Genomic DNA, 19,601 nt, shown 5'->3' with positions numbered 1-19,601 from the left:
AACGCACTTTGAAAAAAATTTTCAAAGTGCGTAATTTTTTTCAAAGTGCGTTGCCACAATGCATGAAAATTGTAGATTACCCAGTTCAACAAGTATGAACAAATTAAACATGCAATCACAAAATAATTCAATTTTATAGGAAAAAATTTATGCTTATCATTCTTTATCTATAAATAGCCCCAAAACTGTTTAACTTAAGGTAGGATTCTTCTCATATTTCTAATATTTAAAGATTAATGAAATTTTCACAGAACCAAGAAGACAATATCAGTAAGTGATAGTATCAATGAAATTGAATTTGATCGTTTTATATTAGGGGCAAGGTCAGGTCAAGGTCATTATCTTTTTCCTTGACATTAAGAATAAAAAAATACTTTTGCCAATCATGTGATACCTACTTCTATTTCAAAAGTTTAAAGATTGTTCTTTTTGCAGAAAAACATATTACTATATCGGGTCTATAGCTTGATATTATCAAGTTTACATAAATAATTATTCGCTAATCCGAATTTTCTCTGTTTTTTTTTTTTTTTTTTTTTTTTTTTTTAGGATATTTTAGTCATTTTCATATGCTTCCTATATTTAACTTTTTCTTATTTTCACATATAATAAAGTAGTCTTATAAATGTACAAAATGATACAAAAACAAAAAGTTTTGATCGTTTACTAAGAGAGAAAAAATACTTTTTATGGATTTTTGGCTCAAATCTGCACTTGGATAGGAGCGTTTAAAAGCTAACAAAGTTCTAGTTTGTTTGAAAAATCATATCTATTTGATATATTTTGAAAGTTTAGTCCCTCATTATTTAAATTTAATTTAACTTACATTTGAAAATTTCTCAAAGTCTTCGATTGTGTAAAAATTATTACTAAATTCCATTGTTCTATTGTAATTTTGAGAGGCAGAAAAGAAGGTTTTTTCGTACGCCAGTCCACCATTCCGCCAAAAATATAGTTTCTGCTAATTTTGAAACGCAGTTTACCATTTCTATTTAAAGTTGTAAAATTGTAATGAGGAAAGAAAAATATGGTCTTTTAAATTCCTTACACCTCAATATATAAGACATATAAGCAAATATACTTTTAATGTTTCATCTAGTCAGAAACCAGAGAAGAATCCTACCTTAACTCAGTATACTTTCGATACATGTACTTTATTTTATGAAATTTTTTTAAAAAATAAATCTGTTATAATCCTACGTGTAGCAAGGGTATTTAAAAAAATAGAAAGAATTTTGCAATTCCAGTTAATTTCTAAATTCTAAATAGACTGAAGAATTACTTTGTGGCACTTTGTTGTTCTGCTTTTTGCATAAAACCCAGTTTGCATTTAAGCATTTCATGGAAGAAGTTTTTACAAAAGTTTTATTTTAAAACTAATTACTATTCCAGCTGAAGTATCTTACACGCTCTTTTATCCTAACATTAACCTGAACTGTTTTAGATTGAGTTTCAATTATTTTTACATTAAGTGGCTGTGTCCAAGTACCATACTTTTATAACAAAAAGTGCAAGTAATAAGTTCGAAAATTCATGTTAGTTTTAAAATATATTTTATATATAGGGCTCACAGAGGGTGTGTTTGGTCAACAGAAGATGTTTTTTTCTCTCTAGGTACCTGATCCAACTCTGGAATTTCCAGATGTCTATTTTAAGCCCTTTTAAAGATAAGTGTTTGTTGTTTTTTTTTTTTTGGCATTTTGCCATCGATCGTTGTTTCTTATCTTCACCTTTTTCATTGAATCAAAAAAAGACGAAAAACTGTACAATATCTCAGTTTTAAAAACTTCTCGAACAAACAGGGAGATGCTCTTGCGATCAAGTTTTTATATTACATGTAAATATGAAGAATCATGGCAGCTAAGAGAGGTGTATGTATATGACAAAATAAAAGTCATACAAAAATTACCAGTAATCAGAATCAATGTATTAATTTCATTCAAGTTTGTACATCATGAAATAAATCTGGAAGATTAAAAATCTTTAATATCCAAAACACCCAAATATAAAGTGCGTCTCTCAATGTGGCCTCCAGTTTATAATAATCTCCCTGTCTTATATCTCGTGTTTCCATTGACCCCTTCTTATCTTCTTTTCCTTTTCCCACTTCCTCTTTTACCTTTTCTTCACGAATACACGTTACCATTTATTTTGAGTTCTCTGCCCTCCTGCTTCAATACATCTTAAACCCAGAATACACGTCTTTATGAAGTTTCTTCCAAAATATCACCTGTTTCCTTTCCTTTTGTGTTTGTATCTTTCTGTTTTTCATCCACATTTTGCTTTTCTTTATTCCCTTCTTCCCCGGTGAACCATTCCACAGAATCTCTACAGTCAGTCCCGTCCATTCCATCTCTGAGATCCATGTTTGCTTCAACTTCTTCCTCTTCGATACAAAGTGGTCTTTTTTCTTTTTCTATTTTCGCAATCCCTGTTATGTTTTCATTACTGTCAGTGGTAGTAGTGTCTTCCCTGGCTTGAGTTTGTGACAGCTTGCTGGAGGATAAATTCCCCTTGCTGTCGGTACTTTTAGAATCAGTTCTATCTCTGTGACTGATTTTACCGTACTTTGTGATTTCTTGTGTGGCACTATCATCCACCGACTTTCGGGGATCAAAAGTGTAAAAATCATTAGAACTGTAATCCCTTTTCAAGGGTGAAATATATCGAACTGGTACTTTTTGTTTTGTTAATTTTCGTGCGTTCAGCTGATCATAGTTATTTTCCGATACCTGCAATGTCCAGTAAAGAAATTTAGACAAAATAAATACAAGGTTTAATTAATATAACTAATGGCTACTTTTTACCTATTTTGGTCATCATGGCATGGAAAAACTATATTTTACCGCAGTGTCTTATTAAAATAAAGTAGGGAAATAACGAACAGTATTCGTTTTCAAAGTCAATTTAAACAATATTAATCGAGATTGGAGCAAACATGACTTCAAAAAAAAAAAAAAAAAATCAGAGGCAGGATCGGGTACCATGAAGGATTAAGCATGCCCTGCAGACCGGTCACATCTGCCCTGTGCTCCTTGTCATTACCAGAAAAAATCTATCCAGTGTGTAAAAATTACCTAACAATTACATGTAGTATGAAAAAATGTCTCAGCATTTAACTTTAATGATAGGTTGTTTTTGCTGAAACGTCATTGAATTGTAAATGTTTATAAATTGTATTTATAATAATGATTCATTAATGACTTAAAAACTTATTTTGTTCAAAAATACTTTAGGATTAAAAGATATGCGATAGCTAAATCTTAAAGAACAAACTGATGTCATTTCAACACTTCCCTTGTAAGATATCTCCGAACTTACATTTGAAACACTAGTTAGTTTTTCTTGATGGATCTCATTAGCTACTTCTATTTGTTCGTAGATTTCACTTATATTTCTAGGCATAGGTTGTTGTCGTCTCAAATTGGGAAAATTTCTGCTACTTATGGATGATGCTTCATCTTGCTTTCTAAATAGTAAAATGAAAAACAATAAAGATTTTTTTCCTAAGCAATGAATTGATTTTCTTCTTTATTGTTTTCATGAAACAAAAAGAATTGTTGAGAAATTATTATATTAACTAAAATTGTAATTTTAAGGGAAATTGCAAAAACAAATCAACAATGAAATAAATAGAGTTGAAAAGTATAAAATATACCTTATTTGTATAATAAAATATACCTTATTTGATGACGACATTTGTACAATATTAATACCACCAGTAGAGTTATCAGTATTCCAAAGATAAAACAGCTGAGTGCTACTCCAGTCAACAGAGCCACAGAGACTCCTGAAAAAGAAAAACCAATTACAGCTTACAACAGTGAAGATATATCTTTCTGAAAAAAAAAATGAAATTGCATTATCTTTCACAAAATAATAATCCATTGAAATTCAAACGTCCAATATCTATTCCATGAAATAAATGGAGATAACAAACAGTATTCAAATTCTTAAACAATACAAATCACGAGCAGAGCAAACAGTGACCTTTACAGCATTTGAGGTGGGATGAGTGAGCATCTCATGCCAACCTGTTACACCCACCGTGTACTCCTTGTCATGAATGAAAAATAACTTTAAAAATTAGTTTGTAAAAAATGGCAAAACAATTACTATGAAAACAGTCATTAAACAAAATCACTCAACAGTTAGTTATTTTCGTACTGTTCCCTGCTGACAAAGCACGTAACAACATTGTCTTCGATTCGTGTGTAAGGCTTATTATATAAATTGTATTTTAGAAGATCTTGGATTTAATTCTGCAAGTGGAAATCCAACTTATACTCATAGTTCCCTTTCTACTGAAGAAAATCCTCAAAATCATGTCAGTTTTAAATATTTTTAATATTCCAAACAACCAAAATGAATTTGAATTACCATATCAATATTGGATTCCGAAACTTCATTAAAAAAAATCCTTCCAAACAAATATACATAGGGGAAGGGGGGGGGGGTCCAGTAAATGTTCAACCATGCCTTTTTCTTTACTCCTCACTAAGATATTAACAGGAATATTGCAGGAGAAACTTCAAGAGTACTGTGCAACAATATATTCGAGAGTTGGTGTCAATCAGATGTGGATACTTAAAAATTCCAAGGAACTTTTGGACAATTTGAAATCATAAGACTTTACCAGAATCAAAGACTTAAAAACTCATGACTTTTCAACTTTATGCACGACCATTCCCAAAGATAATTTAAAATTTAAAAAATATAAAGGATGAAAGTCTAGGCTTTTTGATATTATCGACAGCTACTTTTTCAATAAAAATCAACCTCGAAAGTTTACTTATCTTGTCATTGATCGTCTGCAAAATTCTTTTGTTAAAAAAACATTCTGATTGTACACACAAGTACTGAAGATGACGTCAGAAAGATGCTTGATTTCTGATTGACAGTATCTATGTGGTTTTTAGAGACCATGTCTTCCAATAATCTATTGGAATTCTCATGGGTACCAATTGCGCCCCGTTGTTAGCAGATTTATATTTGTAATCATATGAAGCAGAATTTGACAATTTGTCTAAAATCTTATAAGTGAAAAGAAGAAAACACTTGCTGTGGTCTTCAACTCGACAATTAGATATATCGACGACGTATTGTCAATTATCAGTGGTTATTTCTATTCTTATATCGATACGATATACCCCGGTAAGCTAGAGATAAAAAATGCCACAGAGTCTGACACATGTTTCATACTTGGATATTTTACTTGAAAAAGACGTTAGTGGTAATCTAACAACCAAACTCTATGATAAACATGATGACTTTAACTTTTCAATCGTCAACTTCCCTTACTTATGCAGCAATATACCTTCATCACCTGCATATGGAATTTATATCTCTCAGTTGATTAATATCGATACACAAGAGCATACTCTACGTATGTACAATTTCTAAAACGAGGTAAATTATTGACAAACAAATTGATGAAACAAGAATATCAGCAGTCTCGTTTAAGGTCATCATTTCGTAAGTTCTATGGTCGATACAATGGCCTTGTTAAGCAAATACAATTTATTATTGAGTCAAATGCTGACTGACGTTTTTCATACGAATTGTTAGTCCATTATTTTCCGTTATTTCCCAATTATGACAAAGAGCACACGGCGGGTGTGACAGGTCGGCAGGGGATGCTCGCTCCTCCATGGCATCTGATCCCACCTCTGATGTTTTGGAGGTACGTGTTTGCTCTGCTCCTATTTTGTATTGTTTAATGGACTTTTGAGCTTGAATTCTGTTCGTTATCTCCATATATTTTATTTCAAAAGTATCACCTGTATTATCTATTTCATAATGTCTCACCATCACTGTGTTCAATGGTTCCTTTGTTGTTTGAGGTAGAAGTTGATGAGTTGGCCTCTGTGTTATTTGGGGTCAATGAACAATTAAGTGTTAAAACGTAGAAATCATCACAGAATTGTTGGTCAGATATGCCAGTTTCTGGACATCGGTCAATTTTGACCGTTGAATCTATACAAACTCGTATTCCATTTTTCTTGGCTCTTTCTAAGGTTAGCCAGTAAAACCATAACTCATCATAACACAGCTCTTTTATTTCCTCGCTGATTTTCTAAACGTGATCAAAGAATGTTAAATCGATGAAATAAAACATTTCAGATACACTTTTTGCACAACTGCTTATTTTTATTAAGTTCATTATTTTAACACTGTTTAATACTAAAAATTTAACAGTATTAGAGAATTCCATTGAAAAGGCAAAAAATCCGTTATAGAAAATAAATTATTATTTCTTTTGTTAATATTTTTTATGTAAGACTTTCTATATAATTATAACAGCTTTACCTGCAAGTTTTCCGTGTTACAGTCATTCTCGAACACAGTTCTATATTCTTTGAAAACATGGTCCATGGCGCAGCGCACAGATGGGGATGTAAACTGGGTTAAAAACACTTCTCCAAACTGTTGATTTCTGAAAATATATAATTAAATCCCTCTAAGTAACAATAATTTTTTGTCAAAGACAATACCATCAAAACGTTGGCTTTTCAACATTTTATACAATCAATCCCCCAAATGAATCAAGGCAAGACACTTGACATTATTCCTTTATATGCCCCCGTAAACGAAGCTTCGGGTGTGTATAGTTTTTGTCGTGTCCGTCCGTCTGTCTGTCTGTTTGTCTCTCTGTCTGTCTGTCTAGCTGTCTGTTTATCCGCAAAAACTTTAACCTTCCCAATAACCTTTGCTTTAGTGGAGCTATGACTTTCATATTTCACATGTCTATCCCTTGTGACAAGACCTTTCTTTGGATATCACCAAATTTGACCTTTTGACCTTGACCTTGGAGTTTGACCTACTTTTACACACAAATTTTAAACTTTTACTTTGGTCATATCTTTTGAACAGTAGAGACCAGGGCATTTATACTTCCTATATGTATTTTTTGTTAAAAGACCTTTCATTGATACCAACAACCTTGACCTTTTGACCTTGACCTTTGAGATTTCCATACTTGTGAAAAAACTTTAACCTTGGCCATAACTTTTGAACGTTAAAAAACAAGGCTTTCATACTTCACATATGTAATTCTTTTGAAAAGACCCTTCATTGGATACCAAAAATTTGACCCTTTGACCTTGACCTTGGAGTTTAACCTACTTTTAAAAAGCAATTCTTGACCATAACTTTTAAAGGGTTAGAGCTAGTGCTTTCATACTTCACATGTTTTAATTTTTGTGACAAGATATTTCATTTGATAGCAAGACTTTTGACCCTTTGACCTTGACCTTGGAGTTTTATTTACTTTTAAATTTTTTTAACCTTGGCCATAACTTTTGAACGGTTAGGGCTATGTATTCTATGTGGCAAGACCTTTTATTGGATACCAATGATCTTGACCTTTTAAATTGACCTTGGAGATTTTTGTACTTATGAAAAAACTTTAACCTTGGCCATAACTTTTGAAAACTAAGGGCTAGTGATCTCATACTTCACTTATGTAATCCTCATGAGAAGACCCTTCATTGGATACCAAGAATTTTGACCTTTTGACCTTGACCTTTGAGTTTGACCTACTTTTAAAAAGCAAACTTTGACCATTACTTTTAAAGGGTAGGGTTAGTGCTTTCATACTTAACATATAATCCTTGTGACAAGACCTTTCATTTGAAAGCAATACCTTTGACCTTGACCTTGGAGTTTGACCTACTTTTTATAATTTTTAACCTTGGTCATACCTTCTGAATGGCTTCTATACTTCACATATGTATTTTTTGTGGCAAGACCTTTCACTGGATACCAATGACCTTGACCTTGAAGATTTCCGTACTTATAAAAAAACTTTAACCTTGGCCTACTTTCATATTTCACAATTGTATTTCCAGTAGGAATACCCTACTTTTGGTACCAATATATAAAATTTGCATTTAAGAAAAGTTTAATCTTTGCTATGTTGCCATACGGGGGCATCAGTGTTTCACAAACACATCTTGTTTATTCTGTTCTTGAAACGATTGGAACTGAAAGTTTTTCTTAATACCTTGTCAATTGTCATCTAAAACTTATTCTGAAGTAAAATATACTAATATATAGAGATAACGAACAGTATTTAAGCTCAAAATTAAAAAAGACTTCTGGCATTCTTGCATGTTTCATCAACTTGTTTGTCAATAACTTACTTCATTTAACCTCTTCCGCATCGAATCAACTGAGAGTTATACCCGGATATGTATAAACCCCTTATGCAGGTGACAAGGGCATATTGCTGCATATAAGCAAGGGAAATGACCATTGAAAAGTTAAAGCCATCTCGTTTATCATAAAGCTTTGTTGTTACATAGCATTAACGTCTTTTTCTAGAAAATATCCAAATATAAAACAAGTGTGTCTGACACTGTGATATACTTTATTTCAAGTTCACTGGGATATATCTTGTCGTTATAGGAATGGAAATAACTATTGTTATCATGGGATTTGAACAGTCAAGTAAAAGTTGACAAAAAGTATCACTGCATGAACATCATGTCTAGTAATTAAAAAAATCCAGAAAAGTTCAATCTATAAGAGATCAAATATCTAATGAATTGTTTGGGTTTTGAACTTACATTGCAATGGCGATTTGCGAATTTTCTGGGAAGTAATCCTTAGTTGTTGTGAAATGAGTTATAATTGTAGTTGAAACTCGAGATATGTCTGTTGAAACTGTTGGAACTCGAGATGTATCGGTTATTAAGGCACTGCTGGGTGATGTCTGGTGGTCAGTAAACAGAGTTGTTTCCAGCGTTGTGGTTGCTATGGTTGCATCTGGGGATCTTCTGCTTCGTAGTCCGCAACAAGGAGGTATTAAAACCAATATCGAAACCCAGACTGCAATGATTATTACTGGCCTCATCCTAAATTGGTAGCCTGAAGAATTTGGTGATATCTTTAATTAATATATCAATTCCAAATGTACATTAATTGTGTACATCTGGAACACTTTTACAAGATGGGGGGTGGGGGGTCTACGAGTAAAAAATCAGATAAATACGGAGATCCAAATACAAATAATGTGAAATGATAAGATATACTTCAGTAATTTCAAGATGCAATAATTCGATTATTGCTCTCCACAATTAGACTAAAGCACAAACCAAATCAATTATTGCTCTGATCAATCGATTAATGAGAGCAAAAATTGATTTAATGAGTGAATAAATTCAGTGGAGGAGAGATCAACAAGAGGCCAAGTGGCCACATCGCTCACTTGAGCACGTCGGCTAGGAAAATGCACAAATCAGATCAGAATTTAAAAGTTTTCTGAGGCGGTGTGGTTGGGTGGGGTGGGGGGCTTTAATTCTAATACTACTTGAGAATGCCTCCATATCAATTCTGCATTTAACTTATTGAGAGAGTTCTTGAGAAGAAGATTTTTAAAGATTTTTCCTATATATTCCTATGTAAAACTTTGATCGGCCATTGTGGCCCCAATCTACCCCCGGGGCCACGATTGGAACAAACTTGAATGTACACTATCTGAGGATGATTCAACATGAGTTTTATCTTTCATGTCCCAATGGTTCTTGAGAAGAAGATTTTTAAAGATTTTTCTATATATTCCTATGTAAAACTTTGATCGGCCATTGTGGCCCCACCCTACCCCAGGGGGCCATGATTTGAACAAACTTGAATGTATACTATCTGAGAATGATTCAACATGAGTTTCATCTTTCCTGTCCCAATGGTTCTTGACAAGATTTTTAAAGATTTTTCCTATATATTCCTATGTAAAACTTTGATCGGCCATTTTGGCTCCACCCTTGCCCCGGGGGTCATGATTTGATCAAACTTAAATCTGCTCTACCTGAGGATGATTCCACATGAGTTTCATCTTTCCTGGTCCAGTGGTTCTTGAAAAGAAGATTTTTTTAAAAATGCCATTAATTTTCCACTAATTCATAATCATCTCCCTTGGAAGAGGGCGTGGCCCTTCATTTGGACAAACTTGAATCCCCTTCACCCAAGGATACTTTATACCAAGTTTGATTGAAATATGGTCCAGTGGTTCTTGAGAAGAAGATGAAAATGTGTAAAGTTTACAAGGACGACGACGACAACGGACAAATTTTGATCAGAAAAGCACATTTGAGCCTTCGGCTCAAGTGAGCTAAAAATGGATTTGATGGGCACTCTAAATTAATTATAGAGTTCAGAGTTCAAATGACGGGTGCATCTCAACACGTTTTTGAAAGTGGGGAAGCAGTAAGGGCTTGGGGATTTTTAATTACCTAAAAAAGGAAAATTCTCCGAACTTGAAACAAAACCTTTTCCGTAGGTGTCGGGAGGGGATGTAAATGAAATCAGATTGATAGAAAAAGTTTTTTTTAATTCAAGCATGATATTTTATACACGGGTATTTGAATTTAGTTTAGAAAGCATCCAGCTGAGTTGAATATTCAATGTTTCACCGAAATCGCACACTGTTATGTAGATTCATATCTAAAACCTCGACAATATAGAGGTACTCAGGTAAGTACTGGGATAATCAGTAGAAATGTCACCTTCAGGGACACATGCACCTATATAGAAAATCTTGAAATCAGCCAGGTATGTATATCATCTGGTCTGAATCAAATTAAAAGAGATGTTTTTTTTTAAAACGCTTATTAATAAATTCATGGTTTTCTATACGTGTACTCGTACTGTTTTATATCGTATATGCATACAGTTATCAGATCTTATCTCAAATTTATGTTTCAATTCGATCCATATCGGATATAAAAACATTCTATTTACCTATAGATAATCAGATACACTAGCTTTGAATTCACATCTACTTATTTATTTTTTAGATATTTATTAATATTTATTTTTGTTGTTGTTGTTTCTTTTTTCTTTTAATTGCATTATAATAAAATTAAATACATTAATTCACTTTATCCTTTCAGATCCTATCATTACCTTTCGTTGTAACATATCAGGGTTAGGACCGAAAGCATAATTATGCTCTTGGTATTTACTTTTAAAGTGAAACAAGCTTTGCAAGACATTGGCCAATTTTCCACAGTGTCGTGCATTAGGTCAAAGTAATAGCATTTATAAAAATCGAAAAATTAAAATAAATAATTTACATACCTATAATAATCTCTCATCAAAAAAATCAAGGAAATCATGTCCGCGTGGCTTTTCAATATTTCATTCAACCAACACGCGTACGGTCCACTGAGTACAAAATGATTATGTGGTAATGTGAGCAGACTCTTTTTCTTTAGAACTAGTACTCGCCATTGTGCAATATTGTGAATATGTGCATGAGAAACGGACCATAAAATTATATGTAATGCATGTACGTGAATTGTGACATGTGCATGAAAAAAGAACTAGAGCGAAAGAATTGTTCTGCCGCTTACCTCATAAACAAAGAAAGGTAACTCTATAATTTGAAAAACTGTCCTACCCCCCCCCCCCTCTCTCTCTCTCTCTTTTTCATTTACGGTTATTAATTTTGCAGAAAAAACAAGGATTCTGTCAAAGGCAATGGGTATATTTAGCGACTAATGTGCGTGTAATAATGTAACGTGTTTAAGGGGTCGTACCTGGTTGATTCCACGATCTCGGTAAAGATGATATTTACAATAAATAATTTTCCTTTTAAAAATGATTGGTTAAATGATTGGCCTGCAAATATATACAGATATGGCCCTTCCCTTACTTAGGGGGAAATCACAATTGATTGTCGGCCTTATATTTACAAAATCACTGGTTCGCCCAATAGCACCGGACTGACACCAATATTGCCTTATTCGGGCTCGTAGTGTCAGTCACGCCGCTTTGTCCAATATCCTAGTGGTCAGCCTCTAACAACAGAAGACACTGAATTGTCCTTATTCAGGACGCACAGTCATCCACTGTTATCAGAGACTTCCACTTTCTTAAAAGCTTACCAGATAAGCCTCAAGCGGGTTGACGTTCCTCTAAACGGTTAGTCAAACAATAATACAATACACCCTATTTATTGTGGCAAGCCTTCGTCGTCAGGCAATCCACCCAGTATTGTTAAACAGTTGTGGCAAGCCTCAATATTTGGCAATCCACCCGACTAACCTTATCTCCTGAACTTCAGTCTTCTTCGCTCTGCTACTTGGACTAAAAGAACCCTGCAGCTTAGCTGCGCTTGCTTATATACCTTTGTTTAAGTCACATGATCAGCTAAGGTCACATGATCAGCTTCAGCCAATCAGAGATCCCAAGGCCCGACTTGCATAATTGGAATAGGCAAAGACTAAAGCGTTACATTACCCACGCCTTCGATGACATGCGACCCGCATGTACCCAAAGAAAAATATAACCAAAGATTTTTTTTTAAAAACTATATTTTTTTTTTTGTGACAACATAACCTTGTGTCAACATTATCTTTAGTAAAACTATCAAAATAATGATGTCTTTCAAATCATGTACATAAGAAATCTAAATTTTCTACGCAGGATTATTTGTCAACATAATAATCATGAAGCCAAGTAGGTGGCTTTGTAATTCTCTTTGGTCGACCATTGCTAGCATCATCGATTGGTGTGTCTCCGTTACTGTCTTTTTCAGTTTCTTGCAGCAACTGGTCTTCCTCAATCTGTGGATACTCTTCTCCAGAAAGTGTTTGAGGATATTTCTTTCGCATGCGGTCAACATGTATTACTTGTTCTGACCCTCGAGACCCACAATTGACCAAATAGTTTAAATCGGATATCTTTTTGACAACTCTATATGGGCCTTGCCAATAGCTTGTAAATTTGGGTGAGGTTCCAGGCTTTCTGCGTGGAAAGAATACATAAACTTCCTCCCCAGTACTGAAAGTTTTCCATCTCAGCTTCCTATCATGGAAGTGCTTTTGTCTTATCATAGCCTGACCAGTGTTTTCCCTGACTATGTTATGGGCTCTCTCAAGGCGTTCTTGAAGCTCCCATACCCATTTGTTTGTGGGTGTTTCTTTAATGTTACTCGGGACTTCGTACATTAAATCCAGAGGGGTTGTAACTTCACGCCCCAACATCAGCATGTTAGGAGTTACCCCAGTAGTTTCATGCACGGAAGACCTGTAAGCCATTGTAATATAGGGCAAGTGGACGTCCCAGTCTGAATGGTGTTCGTTTACAAATCCACTGAGCATTGCAGTTAGTGTTCTATTAAACCGTTCAACCATACCATCCGATTGGGGATGATATGGAGTGGTACGAGTTTTCTGAACATCTAATAACTGGCACATTTCTCGGAAAAGTTGGCTTTCGTACTGTGGACCCTGATCCGAGTGTATTACACCTGGAACACCAAATCTTGTCACCACCTCTTCTACTATTTTACTAGCGACTGTCTTGGCTTCCATATTGGGCATGGGGAAGCACTCTGTCCACTTGGTAAAATAATCGGCCACGACTAAAATATATCGGTTTCCATTGTCGGTCTCTGGTAACTCGCCAAGGATGTCAGTGGCTATCCTCTCCATAGGGTATCCAGAACCTACTATTTCCATTGGCGCTTTATTAGACATAGTAGGCCCTTTTCGTTTTGTGCACACTTCACAACCTGCTATGTATTGGTGAACATCTTTTTGTAAACCTGGCCAGTAGTACGATTGTCTAATCTTTGCCAGTGTCTTATGTATGCCAAGATGTCCAGCTGTTCTATCGTCGTGACAGAACTTAAGAATCGTTCTTCTCTCCTTGCTGGGAACTACAATCTGCTTTTTCTGACTGTTTGTTATCAAATCATCCCATTTCCTGTAGAGAATATCGTCATGCAAAGCTAACCTGTCCCATTGGGACCATAACGATTTTATCACAATCGACTCTCCTGATATGACATTATATTTTGGACGATCATTTGTGATCAACCATTGTTTAACCTTACTTAGGTCTCGATCTTCATCTTGTAGTTCACTGAATGAAATCTCTGTTGAGTCATCTTTGGTTTCTTCTTCAGATTCCAATGTTTGTACTACATGGATGTGGTCTGTCTTACACTGCTTGCATGGAATGCGACTTAAGCCATCCGCATTTTTGTGAAGTCTACCAGGCCTATGCTCAATATGAAAATCATAACTTGACAGCAATTCGATCCATCGGGCTAGCTGCCCTTCTGGATCCTTGAAATTCATTAACCATTTCAATGAGCTATGGTCCGTCCTTACGGTGAATCCTCTACCATATAAATACTGTCTGAAGTGTTTCACAAATGTCACCACTGCTAAAAGTTCCTTCCGTGTGACACAATATTTCCTCTCTGACTTAGAAAGGCTTTTACTGGCATATGCTATAGGCCTCTCAACCCCATCCTGTAACTGTGATAGTACTGCGCCGACTGCCTCGTTGCTGGCGTCTGTATCAAGGATAAACTCCTGCTCAAAGTTAGGAAAAGCCAAGATGGGAGCTGTTGACAACTCTTTCCGTAACTTGTCAAAGGCGCTTTGGCACTTGTCATCCCATTTGAAGACCGTATTTTTCTTTGTTAGTTCGTGCAGAGGTTTGGCCACCATAGCAAAATTAGGAACGAATCTTCTATAATAGCTACAAAAGCCTATGAATGACCTTACCTCTGTAATGTTCGAGGGGACAGGCCATTTTTTCACTGCCTTTATTTTCTCAGGACTGGTGGCTATACCCTTTTCCGATATAAGATGTCCCAAATATTCGACCTCCTTTGCAAACAGTGTACATTTGCGTGCTTTCAACTTTAGGCCTGCAGCCAACAAACGGTCGAACACTTGTGTCAAATTCAGTATCATGTCTTCTATTGTCTTCCCTATCACAATTATATCGTCTAGGTAGACGAGGCAGATATTCCACTGTTGATTTCTCAGAACTGTCTCCATTAAGCGCTCGAAAGTGGCCGGGGCGTTACAAAGCCCGAACGGCATCACTTTAAATTGGTACAAGCCCCGTCGGGTTACAAATGCTGTCTTGCTTCGATCCTTTGGCGACATTTCTACCTGCCAGTAGCCGGAGTTCAAGTCAAGAGTGGAAAACCACTTGACTCCAGAGAGTTGGTCCAAAGAGTCGTCTATCCTTGGGAGCGGATAAGCATCCTTAATAGTTCTTTCATTAAGCTTTCGATAGTCAACGCAGAATCTTGTTGAACCATCTTTCTTTTTCACTAAGACGACTGGTGACGACCAGGGACTCACTGATTCTTCTATAACGTCTCTTCCCAACATGTCGTCAACATGTTTGTCTACCTCTGCTTGCATGTGAACAGGTAAACGCCTCGGACGCTGTTTGACAGGAGATGCTTCTCCTGTATCGATACTATGCTCTGTAACATTTGTCTTCCCTAGATCTGCATCAGATGCAGCAAACAACTTGGAATATTGCAATAGCAGCTTATGAATTGATTTAGCATTCATAGCGTCCATACCCTCTACTGTTCTGTTGTACAGGTCCTTAATATGTTCTGGCATTCTCTGTCGTTTGGAAAAGTCTTTAGAATCCTGTACACCAGCATACACATTTTCAATGGGTGACATATTAGCAACCAATGTCCCTTTATATACCGTTTGAACTTGATCCGACAAGTTAAACATTCTTACTGGTGCTACTTTCTCCCCTTTTACAATGGCTCTAGCTACTAAAGCACGGTCAGACTCAATGAACCGATTCGCTGGTTCTACAAGCCCAACTTCTGGGACCTTTTCAAATATAGAAGGTGTAACATTGCACATTGCGATAACTTCACTACCTGGTGGTATGCAAAGATTGTCAGCCAACGTGACCCGACAACAACCAACTTTTCCTTCAAGATGTATGTCATAATGGTTACCACCAACTTCTAGTAACAAGGATTTCATATTCAAGTTACAATTGTGGTCCCTCAAGAAATCCAAACCAAGAATACCGTCTACCCCTATTTGAGCTACTGCAAACATTCTCTCGAAACTCTGATTTCCCAACTTAAAGGGAATTAAAATCGAACCATCCACTTTAAGAGGTGAGCCGTCAGCAGTAACTATTGGCTTCCGCAATTCATTAAGTTTTGAAGAAGACCCAACAACAGAATGAAGGATCTCTGAGGATAGAATGCTAATGGTTGCCCCAGAATCTATCAAAAATCGGACAACCTTGCCATGAATTGAAGCATGTATGAACATCCCTGCCTCGCCAACTTTGTAACTAACTCCCGATTTGTTTGGCCCTTTGTTTTTATCAACTTCTCGTGATGATGCAGATGCACCCGTTTTGTTTCCAGCCTTACCCAGAGATTTTAAGTAACTGAAGCACTTCGCCTTAATATGTCCTTCCTTCTTGCAGAAATGACAAACAATCTTAGGTTTACGACCAGTATCTTGAGGTAGTGTCTGTCTACTTCTGGTATTGCTAGCCTTTTCGTCTTTGAGAATTTTTATCTCCCTCTGTAGGTCTACCACAGCTTTGGTCAATATGGCAATCGGATCTGACTTCTCAGGTTCTCTTTGTGTAGCCCTTGCATACGTTGGACTTTCATGCATACGTTGGTCAGCAGCACTGAATGCGTCCAATTCCACGGCATGCCTTACAGCGTCGTTTAAATCTACTGGCCTAGCTTGCTTAACTCTTAACCGCATGTCTCTATCACGTAGGGCATCTATAAATTGTTCTTTAGCAAGCGTTTCCCTCACTTCAACTGGCGCGGTATGGTAAGCTAAATTTGTTAGCCTCCTTATATCCTGTCCCAATTCCGGCAATGATTCTGAAGGTTTTTGTCGCCTCTGACGCAGCTGAGCTCTATACAGCTCCGTCTGATTCGTTGGGGAGAACCTCTCCTCCAGTGCTCTACATAGTAACCTATAATTGCACTTCTCTCCTTCAGGTAAATTGCCCAGGACACCTTGCGCCTGGCCTCTTAAAGATACTGCGAGGTGCATACCCATCTCTGTTGTTGTCCACTTATTAAGGGCAGCACATATTTCAAAATGCGACTTGAAGTCCAGCCAGGATGAACTGCCGTCAAACTTGTCTGCTTTCACACCTGTACGGACAGCCTCTGTGTCATTTTTCTTTTGGCGTCTTCTTGTAACATTGTCTGCATGAAAATCATTGAGTACTGCCGGGGTATCAATGAATGGCGTGCTGGATACTTGCTTTGGCTTGAGGCTTGTCTGTTTATCTTCCGTTAGTGCAAAGCTTGGCTCGTCATCTTCGAGGAAACTGGTAGTCTTCCTTATGTGTTTAGGTGTTGCACCAGTCCCTTTGTATGACCTATCACCTAATGTTGTACACCTGCTTTCAGGTATGCCTGAATCATTGGCGTTTGCCATCTTAGCTGTTTCTGACAAGCTGTCTTGTAAGCTCTTTAATTCCTTCTCAACAGCAGCCATCATATTTTTACAAAACAATCCAGCAATAAAATACAAAACAAAATTTACAAATAAAAAATCAACCAATAATCAGAATTTACAACCGAGATCCCACCGCTGCCACCAAATTTTGTAACGTGTTTAAGGGGTCGTACCTGGTTGATTCCACGATCTCGGTAAAGATGATATTTACAATAAATAATTTTCCTTTTAAAAATGATTGGTTAAATGATTGGCCTGCAAATATATACAGATATGGCCCTTCCCTTACTTAGGGGGAAATCACAATTGATTGTCGGCCTTATATTTACAAAATCACTGGTTCGCCCAATAGCACCGGACTGACACCAATATTGCCTTATTCGGGCTCGTAGTGTCAGTCACGCCGCTTTGTCCAATATCCTAGTGGTCAGCCTCTAACAACAGAAGACACTGAATTGTCCTTATTCAGGACGCACAGTCATCCACTGTTATCAGAGACTTCCACTTTCTTAAAAGCTTACCAGGTAAGCCTCAAGCGGGTTGACGTTCCTCTAAACGGTTAGTCAAACAATAATACAATACACCCTATTTATTGTGGCAAGCCTTCGTCGTCAGGCAATCCACCCAGTATTGTTAAACAGTTGTGGCAAGCCTCAATATTTGGCAATCCACCCGACTAACCTTATCTCCTGAACTTCAGTCTTCTTCGCTCTGCTACTTGGACTAAAAGAACCCTGCAGCTTAGCTGCGCTTGCTTATATACCTTTGTTTAAGTCACATGATCAGCTAAGGTCACATGATCAGTTCAGCCAATCAGAGATCTCAAGGCCCGACTTGCATAATTGGAATACACAAACCCATTAATTGTTACATTAATCTTTGATATATAGTTTGAGTATACATTTGCTGGCTGAAAACATCTGCATGGTCAGACCAATAGGAGTTCGCATACCTATGGCCATGCAAAATTAATTACTTGGTTCTCAGGCCTTTTTTCAAGAAATATGATGAGGGAGGGAGGCATTTTTTTTTCTTTTTTATTGCCCCCAAAACATAATGAGGCAGCTTTTTACATTGTACAAAACCTCAAAAAATGACGAGGGAGGTGATTTGGTGTTTTTATTTTATTGATTTGGCAATAAAAAGGGTCAATGAGGCACCCTTGGAAGAGATGAGGGAGGGCCTGAGAACCAAGAAATTAATTTTTTTTTGCCTATCAATTTTACCTAAATTTTCTGTTAATTACAAAAATACATAATACCCATAATAATAACTACCCCTACATCATAGGAACTTAATTGATTTTTATAATTCTAAAATATCAAGATGACAAATCAATGAAATTTTCACTTTTTAAGAATGCCCAAATTCCTGTCAAATCCTGATCAAATGCGCCCTCATTCTTTAAACAATTGAAAGACTTTCTGTGATGCTTGTTATTAGACTGCTATTCTAGCTGATTTTAAAGCATAAATCCAAGTCCTAAATCGAATTTGAAGCTGCTCCTCAAATTTTCTTCACTAATTAGTTGTGTTTTCATGAATTCCACTTCAAACTTTCTTTTCTGCTAACCTACTGTATAAGCGTTTTAACAATTATATGTAAATGAAAACTTTCCTTCAGATGGAGAGAAGCTTTATTTCTCATTTTATAAGCTTGGAAAATAAAGTTGTCCATAAGAAACTTTACAAGTACAGTAAAACTCACTTAGTATGAACATGGACATTGCCAATTCACAGGTTTAGGAAAATTTTCTTGCATCCATGCACAACTATATAAATTTTACACATTCCTTTAACGAGCTTCATTATAACTCAGTTTTACTGTATGACCAGCATCTAAATATTTTAAGATCGTAAAAAAGCAAAAACAAAAGCAATTAAGACTCTTAGGTTTATTTTATCCTTTGTAAAATTGACCAATACCGGTACATGTACAGGTACCTCCTTTTCCTAGCACACTTAAAACATTGATAGAAATCCATTCATTTTTCATTATATTAAGTAGAAACAAATACAATGTGTTTTAAATATTTGTAAAGCAACATTTTTTAGAAAGTTCAGCAACTTTTACAATTGCGCCAGTGCTTTCTCTCTTACATAAACATTTAAATTTCACGATATGATAATTCTTAGTACCTGTTAAGAATACCTCTGAGACCTTTTTCTTAGAATTACAATGTACTTAAAAAATAAACCAAAGTTTTCATGTAGCATTCCTCATAAATCAATTTACATTTTGTAACCTGCATATTTCTTCGATGTAATTATCACCATTTTGCCCAAACAATAATGTGAATAATCCTGGGTATTTTTTGTTCAAAATGCCCATGATCATTTTAGGTACCACATAAAGAGA

At 35.9% G+C, this 19,601-nt stretch overlaps 2 protein-coding genes across 3 annotated transcripts in view; both read right to left on the bottom strand.

The window, feature by feature from the left end:
• Nucleotides 1–2,017: 2,017 nt before the first annotated feature.
• Nucleotides 2,018–8,865, bottom strand: LOC134236813 (uncharacterized). Its single transcript, XM_062718952.1, has 6 exons — nucleotides 8,571–8,865; nucleotides 6,310–6,436; nucleotides 5,809–6,076; nucleotides 3,682–3,790; nucleotides 3,322–3,469; nucleotides 2,018–2,732 (listed from the first exon to the last, which is right to left on the bottom strand). Exons 1-6 carry the CDS (start codon nucleotides 8,855–8,857, stop codon nucleotides 2,205–2,207), a joined length of 1,467 nt encoding a protein of 488 aa, XP_062574936.1. The 5' UTR covers nucleotides 8,858–8,865; the 3' UTR covers nucleotides 2,018–2,204.
• A 10,257-nt stretch (nucleotides 8,866–19,122) lies between these two features.
• The window catches only part of LOC134236811 (serine--tRNA ligase, cytoplasmic-like), a 13,198-nt gene continuing 12,719 nt past the window's right edge, over nucleotides 19,123–19,601 (bottom strand). For both annotated transcript variants that reach the window (XM_062718949.1, XM_062718950.1), the window contains exon 11: nucleotides 19,123–19,601. This exon is cut by the window's right edge and continues 266 nt beyond it. The gene's annotated coding sequence lies outside the window, so the exon portion shown is untranslated.

The sequence above is a fragment of the Saccostrea cucullata genome, unplaced genomic scaffold (genome assembly GCF_032062105.1).
Source record: "Saccostrea cucullata isolate Sc308-1 unplaced genomic scaffold, CSIRO_AGI_Scuc_v1 ctg3240, whole genome shotgun sequence".
In the NCBI taxonomy this organism is placed as follows: domain Eukaryota; kingdom Metazoa; phylum Mollusca; class Bivalvia; order Ostreida; family Ostreidae; genus Saccostrea; species Saccostrea cuccullata.
This window is presented reverse-complemented; position numbering and strand designations above follow the sequence as displayed.

Excerpts from the sequence above, each read along its gene's own strand:
- LOC134236813 (XM_062718952.1), bottom strand. The coding sequence starts at position 8,857 with ATGAGGCCAGTAATAATCATTGCAGTCTGGGTTTCGATATTGGTTTTA. Across the intron at positions 6,077-6,309 it reads GTAACACGGAAAACTTGCAG|AAAATCAGCGAGGAAATAAA; the intron begins GTAAAGCTGTTA and ends GATCACGTTTAG. Across the intron at positions 3,470-3,681 it reads AAATGTCGTCATCAAATAAG|AAAGCAAGATGAAGCATCAT; the intron begins GTATATTTTATT and ends TTTACTATTTAG.